The following is a 16,067-nucleotide window of genomic DNA, read 5'->3' as shown; positions in this document are numbered from 1 at the left end:
AAATGATAACAGGATCATACTTATCAATAATTACCTTAAACGTAAATGGGTTGAACGCCCCAACCAAAAGGCAAAGACTGGCCGAATGGATACAAAAACAAGACCCCTCTATATGCTGCTTACAAGAGACCCACTTCAAAACAAGGGACACATACAGACTGAAAGTGAAGGGCTGGAAAAAGATATACCACGCAAATAGAGACCAAAAGAAAGCAGGAGTGGCAATACTCATATCCGATAAAATAGACTTTAAAACAAAGGCTGTGAAAAGAGACAAAGAAGGCCACTACATAATGATCAAAGGATCAATCCAAGAAGAAGATATAACAATTATAAATATATATGCACCCAACATAGGAGCACCGCAATATGTAAGACAAATGCTAACAAGCATGAAAGGGGAAATCAACAATAACACAATAATAGTGGGAGACTTTAATACCCCACTCACACCTATGGACAGATCAACTAAACAGAAAATTAACAAAGAAACGCAAACTTTAAATGATACATTAGATCAATTAGACCTAATTGATATCTATAGGACATTTCACCCCAAAACAATGAATTTCACCTTTTTTTCAAGTGCTCATGGAACCTTCTCCAGGATAGATCACATCCTGGGCCATAAATCTAAACTTGATAAATTCAAAAAAATCGAAATCATTCCAAGCATCTTTTCTGATCATAATGCATTAAGATTAGATCTCAATTACAGGAGAAAAACAACTAAAAATTCCAACATATGGAGGTTGAACAACACACTTCTGAATAACCAACAAATCACAGAAGAAATCAAAAAAGAAATCAAAATATGCATAGAAACTAATGAAAATGAAAACACAACAACCCAAAACCTGTGGGACACTATAAAAGCAGTGCTAAGAGGAAAGTTCATAGCAATACAGGCATACCTCAAGAAACAAGAAAAAAGTCAAATAAATAACCTAACTCTACAACTAAAGCAACTAGAAAAGGAAGAATTGGAGAACCCCAGAGTTAGTAGAAGGAAAGAAATCTTAAAAATTAGGGCAGAAATAAATGCAAAAGAAACAAAAGAGACCATAGCAAAAATCAACAAAGCCAAAAGCTGGTTCTTTGAAAGGATAAATAAAATTGACAAACCACTAGCCAGACTCATCAAGAAGCAAAGAGAGAAAAATCAAATCAATAAAATTAGAAATGAAAATGGAGAGATCACAACAGACAACACAGAAATACAAAGGATCATAAGAGACTACTATCAGCAGTTGTATGCCAATAAAATGGACAACGTGGAAGAAATGGACAAATTCTTAGAAAAGTACAATTTTCCAAAACTGAACCAGGAAGAAAGAGAAAATCTTAACAGACCCATCACAAGCACGGAAATTGAAACTGTAATCAGAAATCTTCCAGGAAACAAAAGCCCAGGTCCAGACGGCTTCACAGCTGAATTCTACCAAAAATTTCGAGAAGAGCTAACACCTATCCTACTCAAACTCTTCCAGAAAATTGCAGAGGAAGGTAAACTTCCAAACTCATTCTATGAGGCCACCATCACCCTAATACCAAAACCTGACAAAGATGTCACAAAAAAAGAAAACTACAGGCCAATATCACTGATGAACATAGATGCAAAAATCCTCAACAAAATTCTAGCAATCAGAATCCAACAACACGTTAAAAAGATCATACACCATGACCAAGTGGGCTTTATCCCAGGGATGCAAGGATTCTTCAATATCTGCAAATCAATCAATGTAATTCACCACATTAAATTGAAAAATAAAAACCATATGATTATCTCAATAGATGCAGAGAAGGCCTTTGACAAAATTCAACATCCATTTATGATAAAAACTCTCCAGAAAGCAGGAATAGAAGGAACATACCTCAACATAATAAAAGCTATATATGACAAATCCACAGCAAACATTATCCTCAATGGTGAAAAATTGAAAGCATTTCCCCTAAAGTCAGGAACAAGACAAGGGTGTCCACTTTCACCACTACTATTCAACATAGTTCTGGAAGTTTTGGCCACAGCAATCAGAGCAGAAAAAGAAATAAAAGGAATCCAAATTGGAAAAGAAGAAGTAAAACTCTCACTGTTTGCAGATGACATGATCCTCTACATGGAAAACCCTAAAGACTCCACCAGAAAATTACTAGAGCTCATCAATGAATATAGTAAAGTTGCAGGATATAAAATCAACACACAGAAATCCCTTGCATTCCTATACACCAATAATGAGAAAGTAGAAAAAGAAATTAAGGAAACAATTCCATTCACCATTGCAACGAAAAGAATAAAATACTTAGGAATATATCTACCCAAAGAAACTAAAGACCTATATATAGAAAACTATAAAACACTGATGAAAGAAATCAAAGAGGACACTAATAGATGGAGAAATATACCATGTTCATGGATCGGAAGAATCAATATAGTGAAAATGAGTATACTACCCAAAGCAATTTACAAATTCAATGCAATCCCTATCAAGCTACCAGCCGTATTTTTCACAGAACTAGAACAAATAATTTCAAGATTTGTATGGAAATACAAAAAACCTCGAATTGCCAAAGCAATCTTGAGAAAGAAGAATGGAACTGGAGGAATCAACTTGCCTGACTTCAGGCTCTACTACAAAGCCACAGTCATCAAAACAGTATGGTACTGGCACAAAGACAGACATATAGATCAATGGAACAAAATAGAAAGCCCAGAGATAAGTCCACACACATATGGACACCTTATCTTTGACAAAGGAGGCAAGAATATACAATGGAGTAAAGACAATCTCTTTAACAAGTGGTGCTGGGAAAACTGGTCAACCACTTGTAAAAGAATGAAACTAGATCACTTTCTAACACCGTACACAAAAATAAACTCAAAATGGATTAAAGATCTAAATGTAAGACCAGAAACTATAAAACTCCTAGAGGAGAACATAGGCAAAACACTCTCTGACATAAATCACAGCAGGATCCTCTATGATCCACCTCCCAGAATTCTGGAAATAAAAGCAAAAATAAACAAATGGGATCTAATTAAAATTAAAAGCTTCTGCACAACAAAGGAAAATATCAGCAAGGTGAAAAGACAGCCTTCTGAATGGGAGAAAATAACAGCAAATGAAGCAACTGACAAACAACTAATCTCAAAAATATACAAGCAACTTATGCAGCTCAATTCCAGAAAAATAAACGACCCAATCAAATAATGGGCCAAAGAACTAAATAGACATTTCTCCAAAGAAGACATACGGATGGCTAACAAACACATGAAAAGATGCTCAACATCACTCATTACCAGAGAAATGCAAATCAAAACCACAATGAGGTACCACTTCACACCAGTCAGAATGGCTGCGATCCAAAAATCTGCAAGCAATAAATGCTGGAGAGGGTGTGGAGAAAAGGGAACCCTCCTACACTGTTGGTGGGAATGCAAACTAGTACAGCCACTATGGAGAACAGTGTGGAGATTCCTTAAAAAATTGCAAATAGAACTCCCTTATGACCCAGCAATCCCACTGCTGGGCATACACACCGAGGAAACCAGAATTGAAAGAGACACATGTACCCCAATGTTCATCACAGCACTGTTTATAATAGCCAGGACATGGAAACAACCTAGATGTCCATCAGCAGATGAATGGATAAGAAAGCTGTGGTACATATACACAATGGAGTATTACTCAGCCGTTAAAAAGAATTCATTTGAATCAGTTCTGATGAGATGGACGAAACTGGAGCCGATTATACAGAGTGAAGTAAGCCAGAAAGAAAAACACCAATACAGTATACTAACACATATATATGGAATTTAGAAAGATGGCAATGACGACCCTGTATGCAAGACAGGAAAAAAGACGCAGCTGTCTATAATGGACTTTTGGACTCAGAGGGAGAGGGAGAGGGTGGGATGATATGGGAGAATGGCTTTCTATCATGTATACTATCATGTAAGAATTGAATCGCTAATCTATGTCTGACGCAGGATACAGCATGCTTGGGGCTGGTGCATGGGGATGACCCACAGAGATGTTATGGGGAGGGAGGTGGGAGGGGGGTTCATGTTTGGGAACACATGTAAGAATTAAAGATTTTAAAATTTTTAAAAAAAAAATGAAAAAAAAATATTGACATAAAATAAATAAATAAATAAATAAATAAAACATCCATGTCCTCCTGCTCCTCTAGGCTAATGGGTCTGCACTTCCTGGAGCCTCTCAAAACCCTAACCTCCCACAGCACACACAGGACATCCATGTTCAGGCTGCCTAAGAGTAAGAACTGTATGGACTACAAGGTCCCTCCCCGTTGAACCCTGGGGCCTTGGCTCACGAGGGTACATTGGAACAGGAGGGGCACAGGGTCAACCCAAGTCCCCACGACTACATTTCCCAGAGCTCCGTGCAGGTAACTAGACTCAGGGGGCGGAGCACTTCGCAGGCAGGAAGGAGGGCTCTTCCTGGGCTGGGCCAGGAAGTGGGAGGGTGGCTGTCATCCTGGTTCCTGGTCGTGGGCCCCAGAGAGCTCGGTGAGTGACCTGTTTATGCTTGGAAATTGGGGCTTGATCCTGTTTCAAATGTGAGTCCCGGAGACTGGAGACTCCACAGGCCTGAATTTCAGGTCCCAGGACAGTTCAGGAAGTTTGCCTGGCACGTGCTTACACTGTAAGTGCTGTGCAGGATCACAGAGGGGTCACAGACCCCCACTGCAGCTGTCAGGGTTAGCATCACAGCCACCCAACACGCCAGCTGGGAAGACTCGGCAGGACACAGAAGCATCTCTAAATGTCAGTTTATCCCTCAGAACGCTGGGGCTAATAAGAGAGCTTTCTTACAAAGTCTGTTGTGGGGATTAAAGGAATATATAAAAGATAGCTAATGCGTACAACACGTGTTTCAGAGGACAGGGTCCTCCTCTCGGACAATTGCAACAGTGATGTCCACCTTCTCTGAACCTAACTGGGCGTGTCCCAAAGGGCTCAGTCAGTCCTGCAGGCTGTAAGTTCAGGACCACTCTGGCTCCTCTGGCATTAAGGGATCAGAAGTTCTCTATTGGTCCCAAAACACCCAAGGAGGCTGGGTTGCGTTGTCTGCACAGTATAAGGGAATTCTTGGGGAGGTTTTCTCTGGATAGAAGGAGGGGCCCAAGGGTCTCCAGGGGCCACAGACGCCAGGAACAACTGTCTCACCATCAGGCAGGCAACAGCATTCCCTGGGTACTGATGCGCAGAGTTCCGCAGGAGAGAGGAGCCTGTGGAGCCGGATGGCTCCAAAGCCAGGGGCCCTGTGAGCTCCCTGCTCTGGACTTTGCTCCCCTACCCTGCCCTGCGCCCACGAAAACCATATGCCTGCTTGCTCTCTGATCACAGAACTCTCCCTTCCCTTGAGTCACTGTTTATCTTGTCAGCCACACAAAAGCTGACCCCACCCCACCCTCTCACACTCAGGAAACCTGCCAACTGTATATATAGTTCCATCCCACCCAGAGACTTATTTTGTTTGGCCTTGACAAGTTTCAACAGTTCAGAGCCAGTTGTAAAAACAGGCAGATTACAGCCACAAACCTGAGTTTCTACTTCTCCTCAAAAGAGAATAAAAGGCAAAACAAACACTCAGACCTTTCCGCTGACGGAGTCTGACCTTCCTTGGCTGTTCTCCTTGGACGGGCGGCTCTGCAGGCTGCCTGCGCTCTCAGCATTGTGAAGAGGGGCTGTGGGCTTGGCTTGCCAGGCAACCTCTTTTTTTTCATCCAGAAGATTACTGGGCTGGCCACTTACCCCCTAGGACTGGGCTGTTCACAGGTCCTTGCAGTAAGCTTCGACACCAAAAAGACAGGTAAGAAAAGGGAAGGGAGGGCTTGCCTGGTGGCTCACGGCAAAAAAAAAAGAAATCCACCTGCAATGCAGGAGCCAGTTTCGAACCCTGGGTTGGGAAGATCCCCTGGAGAAGGAAATGGCAACCCACTCCAGTATTCTTGCCTGGAGAACCTCATGGACAGAGGAGTGTGGTGGGGTACAGTCTATGGGATAGCGAAGAGTCGGACACGACTGAGCGACTGAACATCAAAGGGAAGGGGTGGGAAGGAGAGGAAAAGAAACTCAGAGCACAGGGAAAGAAAAGCCATTGGAAGCATCCCTAAATCCTACTCTTCAGCTGGGCAGCTCTATTCTAAGCACATACCCAGTGAATGGAAATCAGATACAGGAAAATGCACTTGGACACAGATTCTGTCTGCAGCACTGTTCGCAGCGGCTGAAGATGGAAGCCCTCAGAGAGACAGGAAGGCCCCTGGTGGCTGCAGAGGTGGGAGGGGCTGGGGAGTACCTGCCCACAAGTCTGGGGTCTTACTGGGGGAGTGAGAGAGTTCGGAACTGAACAGAAGGGTGGCTGCACCAAGTTGTGAAGGTACCAAAGGACTGGACTGTTCACTTTAAATAGTTTATTTAGGTCATGTGATTGTCACACCAATTTTTAATAATTTGTTCAGTCATGATGGACTTCCTGGCTGGTGCCTCAGACGGTAAACAATCTGCCTGCAATGCAGGAGACAGGGATTCCATCCCTGGGTCAGGAAGCTCCCCTGGAGGAGGGCACGGCAACCCACTCCAGTATTCTTGCCTGGAGAACCTCATGGACAGAGGAGCCTCGAGGGCTACAGTCTATGGTGTCCAAAGAGTCGGACACGCCTGAGCAACTAACACTTTCAGTCACGGCAGAAAGGCTGGCGGGAGAGACTGCCCCTGCTTGTGGCCCAGAGTGTGACTTCGGCGCCTCACTCCCTGCCCCTGGGACCTCACTTTAGTTCCTCCTCCATTCCTTCCCTTAGAAGGAGGGTTGTTTTCCTAAACTATCAACTCCCTCGTACTTCTGTCCCAGAGTCTGGCTTTGTTCGGCTTCTGCCGTCTAGCCGGGCTCTGGGGGCCTGCTCAGCGGTCCCCGCAGTACCTGCCAGACTCTGCGGCTCCAGCGCGGGGCCCTTGTGGAGCCGCGGGCCTTCTGTGTGCTAAGGCGGGGTGTCCGACCGCCTCTGAGCAGGGCTGGCCGTGCAGCTCCCTTCCATCCCAGAGTCAGGCAGATGCCCCTCTGCCCTGGGGTTGGGAGTGAGTCTTAGTGTCAGTCCAGTGGGATGCCATCACTGAGACAGGGCAAAGGAAACAGACAGGATGTGAAACACACACAGGAGGAAAATCCACTCGCTCGCACCGTCTCGGGCTCTTCCAGGCGGTCGTGTCTGAAATGCGGGCAGTTGGGATGGAAGACGCCACCTCGGCCCGTGACCACCTCGGCCCGTGACCACCTTGGCCCGTGACCGCCCCGGCTGCTTGCACCTCTGAGCCATGAGGGCAGCATCTCAGGGCCGGACGGCCTCTGGACCAATCTGTTTTCAATTATTCTATTTTATACTTTGGCTTACAATTTTGTTTGGGGAAAGAATCAGGATTTCTCTAGCTCAAAAATAAAATATACAGTAAAATAAAATTAAAAAATTGAAACCACTGCTGGACATGAAAGATGTAGAGACCCCAGGCTGGGAGCTGAAGTCTTCATCTCAACCCGCTCTCCGGGGCTACATCAAAGAGGTAATTGGTAACTGAAGAACCGTGACACTTAGGGATACATTGCAAAAGCCAGATGACTGTTGGCCTTTGTCCATTCAGTGAAGCAACAGGCATTTGTTCAGTGACAGAGAAGTCTCTCTGGCCTGCCTTTCAGGGCCCTCTAGAAATTGCCTCATCCTGTCCATCTTAGCTTTCTCCCACAGAGCTCTCCCCGGTGGCCACTGACGTGACTTGTCAGGTTCCGCAGGTTCAGACCTGAGTCCAGCCTGGTGAGCAAGTGCCTCATGAAGGAAGGGTGCCTGGGCAAGCCCCAGTGCCAGCCCAGGTGGGAATCGCAACTCAAAAGTCTTTTCTCGATTCAAGGCAAGGCACCGGGGTTTTCAGAACATCTCACCGGTAAGTCCCCATGAAGGGCAGTCCTGAGAGGACACGAAGTCCCCGACACGTCTGATTCTCCACACAGGAGGGCAGAGCCGCTCCAGGAGCCCCCAGGAGGTCTGCCAAAGAGTCCGTGTGCTGGTCCTGAAGCCAGGCCGGTCAGGGGCACAGCCAGGTGGTCAGAGAGACCTGAGGGGACCCTGTGGCCGACACTCAGCATCCACCCACAGCAGCCTCGGTCCCGAGTCCTCCGCGGTGCCCTGGCCCGAGCAGAGCGCTCTGAGCACGCTCTGTCCTTTACCCTCCGCACCCGAGGCAGAGGCCAGCAGGTAGAATGGCTTTCACTCCAGTCACCTTTAAAACATGTGTTTAAAGTACTTTAGCCACAATTCTTACCCATTTTCTACTCTGTCCCATAGTGAAAGGAGTCGATCCTACCTTTCTCTTCCTTAGTTTTTCATTGTGACTTGCATCTGCACAGGCTATGGGGAGCTAACCCTGTAAGTGTGTGTGTGTCGGCTGCTGCTGCCGTCTAGTCACTCGGTTACGTCCAGCTCTTTTGTGACCCCACGAACTGTAGCCACATTGAAGACAGGAGAAGAAAGGGACGACAGAGGATGAGATGGCTGGATGGCATCTCTGACTCGGTGGACATGACTTTGAGTAAACTCCGAGAGTTGGTGATGGACAGGGAAGCCTGGCGTGCTGCAGTCCATGGGGTCGCAAAGAGTCGGACACGACTGAGCGACTGAACTGAACAGACAGTTGCCTGCCAGGCTCCTTTGTCCACCGGATTCTCCAGGCAAGAATACTGGCGTGGGTTGCCATTTCCTCCTCCAGGGGATCTTCCTGATCCAGGCATCGAACCTGGGTCTCCTGAGCGCCCTGCACTGGCAGGCAGAGTCTTTACCGCTGCACCACTGGGAAGGAAAGAAAGTGAAGTTGCTAAGTCGTGTCTGGCTCTTTGCGACCCCATGAACTGCAGCCTACCAGGGTCCTCTGTCCATGGGATTTTCCAGGCAATACTGGAGAGGGTTGGGAAGCCATCGCAATTATACCTATTAGCTAAGGGAAGACAGGTGCTACCTTAATGCTGGTCTTTGATGTGTTTGGTAAAACTTGTGGTATCGATCAGGGGCCTGGAACAGGGTTCACCCATCCTTGTTGACTGCCTGGCCCTTGTGCTCGGGTCCTCCCGTGACCTAAACCCCACGAAGCGGGCCTAGAGCCCGCCCATGTTGCTCCCATTGCCTGTGACTGTACATCCAGCTCTGTCCCCTGTGCGGTGCAGATGGCCATTTCACTCTCTCTCCTTCTGTTTTGTGATTTTAAAACATTCTTCCTATTCACGTCCCAACAGAACTACTGCTCTTGTTTTCAAGGAAGACTATGATATATTTAAAACTATTTTTCTATTATTTCTAGACTGTGAACCAGGAAGAAGAAACATTCCACGTCTTTTGAATTAAAGCTGAGACTCCATCTACATCGAACTTCCAAAGAAAGGTTTGCTTTTCTGGGGCATCTCAGCTGACTCCCCAAGCGTGTTCTCTCTGCCTCCTTTTACTCTTTTCTCGTATTTATGATCAAGTGAAACGAATCAAAATACCAGTGCACATCTAAGTTACAAGTTGATGTGTAAACGTTGCGGAGTTCTCATCCAGTTTCATCCTGACACCTACTTTCTAGTGCCTCCATATTTCACCTTGTATCTCAGCTTCAGTAGTACATCATTCTTATATTTAGTCATGAACGTATAATTTGGTTATCACATGCTGCTTGCATTCAGGTTCCAATACTGGGTTCTTCTCAATGGACTTGAGGTTACTAAATTCTAAGTTAGCGTCATATCTTTAAATAAAGAAGGAACAAGGAAAAAAACTTTAAAATCAAAATATAGCTTCAAAAAGTATACAGTAATTTCCAAATAAAAGAAGGTGGGTTAACCCACCCATAAAGGAAGTGGTTAGGCAGGTCCAAATCATATGTCTTTGTTCCATATCACCTGCCCTCCTTACTTACCCAATACTGATGGGATATCAAAGCGGAAGAGGGTCTGCGGTGGTCTGGCTCAGTACCAGTTGCTCTCTCCCTGTCTGACGTCGAGTTTTGGGCTTCTACGGATGTTGAGAAAGGAAACTGATGGATATAAAGTTGAGAAGAAATGAAATAAGCTTAAGAGATTTGGAGATCAGATTACAGATACCAAGAATAAAGTTGACACACTAGCAAAATGGGAAGAATAACTGATTAAAAAAAAGAACTAGGTGAATCTGAAAGAAAAGACATTAAGAAGGACAACAGAAATACATAGCTTATCACCATTAACCTAGGGCAGGCCTTTTTAAGCCTCTCATCTCAGGCCATCTCATCTTACCAACGGTAATACACCACTGTTACAATCAGTGATTAATGGACAGAAACCTTTTCGACATGGAATTTTACAAAATAAGGACTTTTTGTTTGACTCACCTTACCAGAAAAGCAAGATATAGCTTAAGACCTGATGGATGTCTGTTTTCATCTTTCCTTCTCCTGCTTCTCATTCCTCAGCTCATTAAATTCTTGGTGGGTGCTATTCTTCAGCAAGATCTGCTGCTGCTGCTGCTGCTGCTGCTGAGTCGCTTCAGTTGTGTCCCACTCTGTGCGATCCCATAGACGGCAGCCCACTACTTTGGGCAAATATCCCACGAGCTTCTGGCCCCGCGGGAATAGCACCTGCTGAGGTTTCAGCAGAGTCCCTCAGTAGAGTCTCAGAGCGCTGCCTCAGGCCACACACCATCCGTGAGCAAAGCACTGGTCCTGGAGCAAAGGTGCTTCGAGTTGCTCCTGGCTGGGCCACGTGTCTTCTTTCAGCACCGTGAGTGCGGGTCCCTGTCCATACGTATCGACCGGACGATGGTGCACTTTGCCCAGACCCAGGCTTCCCCTTGCCCTTCTCACAGTGATTCCTCATTTCAGAGGAAGAGCCGGAAGGCCAGGCCTCATCTCGGCCCACGCTTCCTTTCAGTCCCTCTGCTCCCTTCTCCCTGGCTTCCTTGAATGTTCTTTGGACACTCTAGGCAGGTTCCAGTTTAAGACTTTTTAAAAATCCTCTGGTTCTTCCTGAGTGATCCTCCCACACATATGGACGTGGCTCCTTCTCTCCCATCCTTAAAATTACAGTGAAGCTTTCTCTGCCTGCCTTACTGGAAACTGAAGCTCTCTCTGCGCGTGTCTTATCTTCCTTCTTCGCTTTATTTTCTCCAGAGCACTGATCCCAATCTAAGAAATTGTATGTGTTTTTAAAATTCATTCGTTATCTGTGTCATACCAGCCCCCATAAAATGTAGGATTTTTTTAAGACAAGCAACCACTAGGTTAGAAATTTATACATAATAAAATTTCAGCAAACCATTTACTGAATAAATGAATAAATCAGTTTGTGAACAAACTGACTTGTTGAGTAGGGAAATTTCTGTAAAGTTCAGCTAAAGAGGAAACTGAGTGGTTCAAGTACCCTATTATATCATTCTCCTGTTTATATGAGAAATGGTTTGTAAACTCTATTTTAATTGATGCCAATTGGTACCTCTCCTTACTCAACACCAAGAAAACCACATGTAAGCTCTTTATGATTTTACTCATCACTTCATCTGGATTTCTAACTTCTCATGCTCAAAACATGGAAGAAATGATACTTTTCTTCTTCATTTGTGAACTTGTACATGCATACACACAAAAGGCTTATAATTATGCCTTAAATATTTAAAGGCATATTAAAATATTTTATTTAAATATTTAAAATACATTTCTTATAATCAAGCTAATCGAAGAAATCCAAGTATAAAAGTAATATATTTGCTTTTGTTTTGTTTTCCTCTCCTTAAGGAACCATGAACATTGAAGCATATTTTGAAAGAATTGGTTATAAGAACTCGAGGGACAAACTGGACTTGGAAACATTAACTGATATTCTTCAGCATCAGGTTCAAGCCATTCCCTTTGAGAACCTTAACATCCACTGTGGGGAAGCCATGGAATTGGACTTAGAGGCCATTTTTGATCAAATTGTCAGGAGGAACCGGGGTGGGTGGTGTCTCCAAGTCAACCACCTTCTGTACTGGGCTCTGACCAAGATTGGTTTTGAGACCACCATGTTGGGAGGATATGTTTATAACACGTTCACCGACAAATACAGCAATGCCATGATTCACCTCCTGCTGAAGGTGACCATCGATGGCAGGGACTACATAGCTGATGCTGGATTTGGACGCTCTTACCAGATGTGGCAGCCTCTGGAGTTAATTTCTGGGAAGTACCAGCCCCAGACGCCTTGCATCTTCCGCTTGACTGAGGAGAGAGGAACCTGGTACCTGGACCAAATTAGAAGAGAGCAGTACATCCCAAACCAAGAGTTTTTGGATTCTGACCTCTTGGAAAAGAACGAATATCGGAAAATCTACTCTTTTACTCTTGAACCTCGAACGATTAAAGACTTTGAGTCTATGAATACATACCTCCAAGAGTCTCCAGCATCTGTGTTTACAAGTAAGTCATTTTGCTCCTTGCAGACCCCAGAAGGTGTTCATTGCTTAGTGGGTTTCACCCTCACCTACAGGAGATTCAATTATAAGGACAATACAGATTTGGTAGAGTTTAAGACACTGAATGAGAAAGAAATAGAAGAAAATCTAAAAAACATATTTAATATTTCCTTGGAGAAAAAGCTTATCCCCAAACATGGTGATAAATTTTTTACCATTTAGAGGAAGCAGTAAAAATGGTCTCATGATTACTTCTGGTGCTGTAACTTTTTAATCACAAAAAATTAAAATGTCCATACAAGTTGTTTTTGTTATTGTTTTTGTTTTGTCACTAAGTTGTGTCTGACTTTTGCAACCCCATGGACTATAGCCTGTCAGGCTCCTCTGCCCATGGGATTTCCGAGGCAAGAATACGGGAATAGTTTGCCATTTCTTTCTCCAGGGGATCTTCCTGGCCCAGGGATCAAACCTGCTTCTCCTGCATTACAGATGGATTCTTTATCACTAAGCCTCCAGGGAAGCCTGTCTATAAAAGTAGAATAAAATAATAAATCTCCATTACTTATCACTCAGTTTACCAACTAGGGACTAGAAGCCTATCTATCATATTTTCTCAACACGCCCACATTTTACTGAAGAAAAACATGGACATCAGATCATTTCACCCTTTAAAAATGTCAGCATGTATCATTAGATAACTTTTTTTTTTTAAATCTGAGAGTTGGACTATAAAGAAAGCTGAGCACCAAAGAATTGATGCTTTTGAACTGTGGTTTGGAGAAGACTCTTGAGAGTCCCTTGGACTGCAAGGAGATCCAACCAGTCCATCCTAAAGGAAATCAGTTCTGAATATTCATTGGAAGGACTGATGCTGAAGCTGAATCTCCAATACTTTGGCCACCTGATGTGAAGAACTGATTCATTGGAAAAGACCCTGATGCTGGAAAAGATTGAAGGCAGGAGGAGAAGGGGATGACAGAAGATGGGATGGTTGGATGGCATCATCAGTGTGATGGACATGAGTTTGAGTAAGCTCCAGGAGTTGGTGATGGACAGGGAAGCCTGGCGTGCTGCACTCTATGGGGACTCAAAGAGTTGGACAGGACTGAGTGGCTGAACTGAACTGGGCCTTTTCCAGATTTATAATAGCAAAGGGTTAAAACGTTTTAATGATGGCCTATGGTTTTCTTGAGGAAAAAGTGATATATGTAAGAAAACTTCACATGTTGGTTGAATGTTGAATTCATAGACGTGTTTAACCATCATTCAGTAACTAGAACTTAGAGGAAATAATTTTTATTAAATTCTCCCAGCATATATCCAATGTCAAATTTGAGCAGAAATACCACATGTATAATGGGATTATAATTCAACCAAGAAAAATGAGAAATGATATTGCTTCCAAATAACCTAATAGTTCTCAAGACAAAGCATAAACCAATACTTGTCAACATAAGTACCGAGAGATTGACACAGCCAGTAATTTCTTACATGGCTCTTTTTGCAACCACAGTTCTTCATGTACCTTTTTTCTTTAATTAATTTCTTAAAAAAAATTTTTTTCTTCATGTAAGCTTTTTATATGTACCTTTTTTTTTTTTTCTTAATACCTTTTTTCAAACACTGATATTTGGAATTTTCAAGTTTGGGAACTAGGTATTTTTGTCTAGTACTAAAAGTTGAAATGTATTACCTGTAAGATCTAGATGTTGAAAAATATGTTAATTAAAATGTTACTGGCCAATACAAGATCAGTCTCAAAGTTTTTTTTTTTGAAAAGTTAGCTTATTAATGGGGGCTCTTTTTTTGCTGTAGAGTCTTTGTTGAATCATCTTTCTTGTCTCCCAGTTCTTTCTTTTACTTCCTTTTACTCTTTATGGTAAGAGAAAGACTATGCGCTTCAAAGTATGTAGTTCTGAGTTCAATCCTCCGGACACCAGGTGAATCACTTGATGAGCCTGTGGCTCCTATTCCTCGGGGTCAAGTGGGGCCCTGCCTGGATAAATGCATGTCAGACCTACAGCACCTCGTCCCTCCCTCCCGATGGGCCTCGTTCGACTCTGCCGCCTTATCTTGCAGTAGGGTCACTCATGCCTGGTACTCTTGGGCGGAAAGGGTTTTCTCACATTCTGAAAAGACCATGCCAGGGGAGGAGGTGGTGGCAAGTTACATTACCCAGATCAAACTGTGGCTCAAGAAACAAGATGCAGTTTTGTACAAATGAGTCCAAGTCATATTGTATGAGTATCCTGAAACCCAGGCTTCCCAGGTGGCTCAGTGGTAAAGAACCCACCTGCCAATGCAGGAGACACAAGAGATCCAGGTTCGATCCCTGGGTCAGGAAGATCCCCTGGAGGATGAAATGGCAAACCACTCCAGTATTTTTGCCTTGAGAATGCCATGGACAGAGGAGTTACAGTCCATGGGATTGCAAAGAGTTGGACACGACCTAACATATCCACACACATCCAGGAACCCATTTGTTTTTTCTCGGATACATCGATGACATGGGTGGGGGGGGTGGCAAAATAGTTGAAAGATATTTAGGGATACAAAATTTAGCTTCCAGATAGAACAGGTGTGCCTTTCTGTGCAATGTTAACTTCTCTCCAGTGGAAATTTAAATGAGTGTTCTCTGTGGATTAATGATTATTGATCCTGTTACTACTGCAGCTTAACAAATTGCCCTGAAGCTTAGTGGTTTAAATCAATTATTTTAGTTTACTCACAGATCCTGTGAGTCTGTCCTTTAGGAAAGGCACAGAGGAATGGTTCTTTTCTGCTCTCCAGTGTCCCATCTCAGCTGAGAGAACTCCAGTGGCTCGTGGTTACTGGATGGCCGCATGCTAGAACCATGTAGAAGCGCCTTCTCTGGCACTGTGTTGCTGAGCTGGGCCCACAAAGGGACAAGCTGCATGTGGCCTCTGCAAGTGGTCTGGGCGTCCTCGCAGCATGGGAGGCTCAGGGCAGTCATAGATCTCAACCAGGGGCTCAGAATCCTAGGGTTCTAGCTTATATGGTGGAAATTAAAGCACCTTTAAAAAAGAATGATATTTTCAGGTGAAGCGAAATTTCTCTACAATCACAATGTTGGGCAAACACCACCTCCATCTAATTGACAATATTTTTATTCCCCCCGCCCCCAAATAAGACCCCACACACGTTGAGCAGTTTAAATTCCCTATCATGACCTAGCATCTAAGTCACATAGCATTTTTTTTTTTGGCCACATTTTGTTGGTTAAAAGTAAGACACGAGGCCTTCCGGATTCAAGGGGCAAGAACTAGACTTCACTTTTATTTTTTTCTTAAAGATCTGTTTGACATGGACCTTTTTTTTTTCAGTTTTTTCATGCATTTATTTATTTTTGACTGTGCTGGGTCTTCGTTGTAACTCAGGCTTTTCTCTAGCTGTGGACAAGTGGGGGCTACTCTAGTTGGGGTACACGGACTTCCCATTGCAGTGGCTTCTCTCGTGGAGCCCAGGCTTTAGCCCTGAGGGCCTCAGTAGTTGTGGTTCCTGGGCTCTGGAGCACGGCTCAACAGTCGTGGCACACAAGCTTAGCTGGTTCACGGCTTGTGGGATCTTCCCGGACCAGGGAT

At 44.0% G+C, this 16,067-nt stretch overlaps 1 protein-coding gene across 1 annotated transcript; it reads left to right on the top strand.

Annotated features, from left to right (window-relative positions):
- Positions 1 to 11,814: 11,814 nt before the first annotated feature.
- On the top strand, positions 11,815 to 12,687 carry LOC128068387 (arylamine N-acetyltransferase 1). The gene has a single exon (XM_052661538.1). The coding sequence runs from the start codon at positions 11,815 to 11,817 to the stop codon at positions 12,685 to 12,687; it is 873 nt and encodes a 290-aa protein (XP_052517498.1).
- Positions 12,688 to 16,067: the final 3,380 nt, after the last annotated feature.

The sequence above is a fragment of the Budorcas taxicolor genome, chromosome 24 (assembly GCF_023091745.1).
Source record: "Budorcas taxicolor isolate Tak-1 chromosome 24, Takin1.1, whole genome shotgun sequence".
NCBI classification, from domain to species: domain Eukaryota; kingdom Metazoa; phylum Chordata; class Mammalia; order Artiodactyla; family Bovidae; genus Budorcas; species Budorcas taxicolor.
Note: the sequence above shows the minus strand (reverse complement) of the source record. Positions and strands in the feature narration are given on the sequence as shown.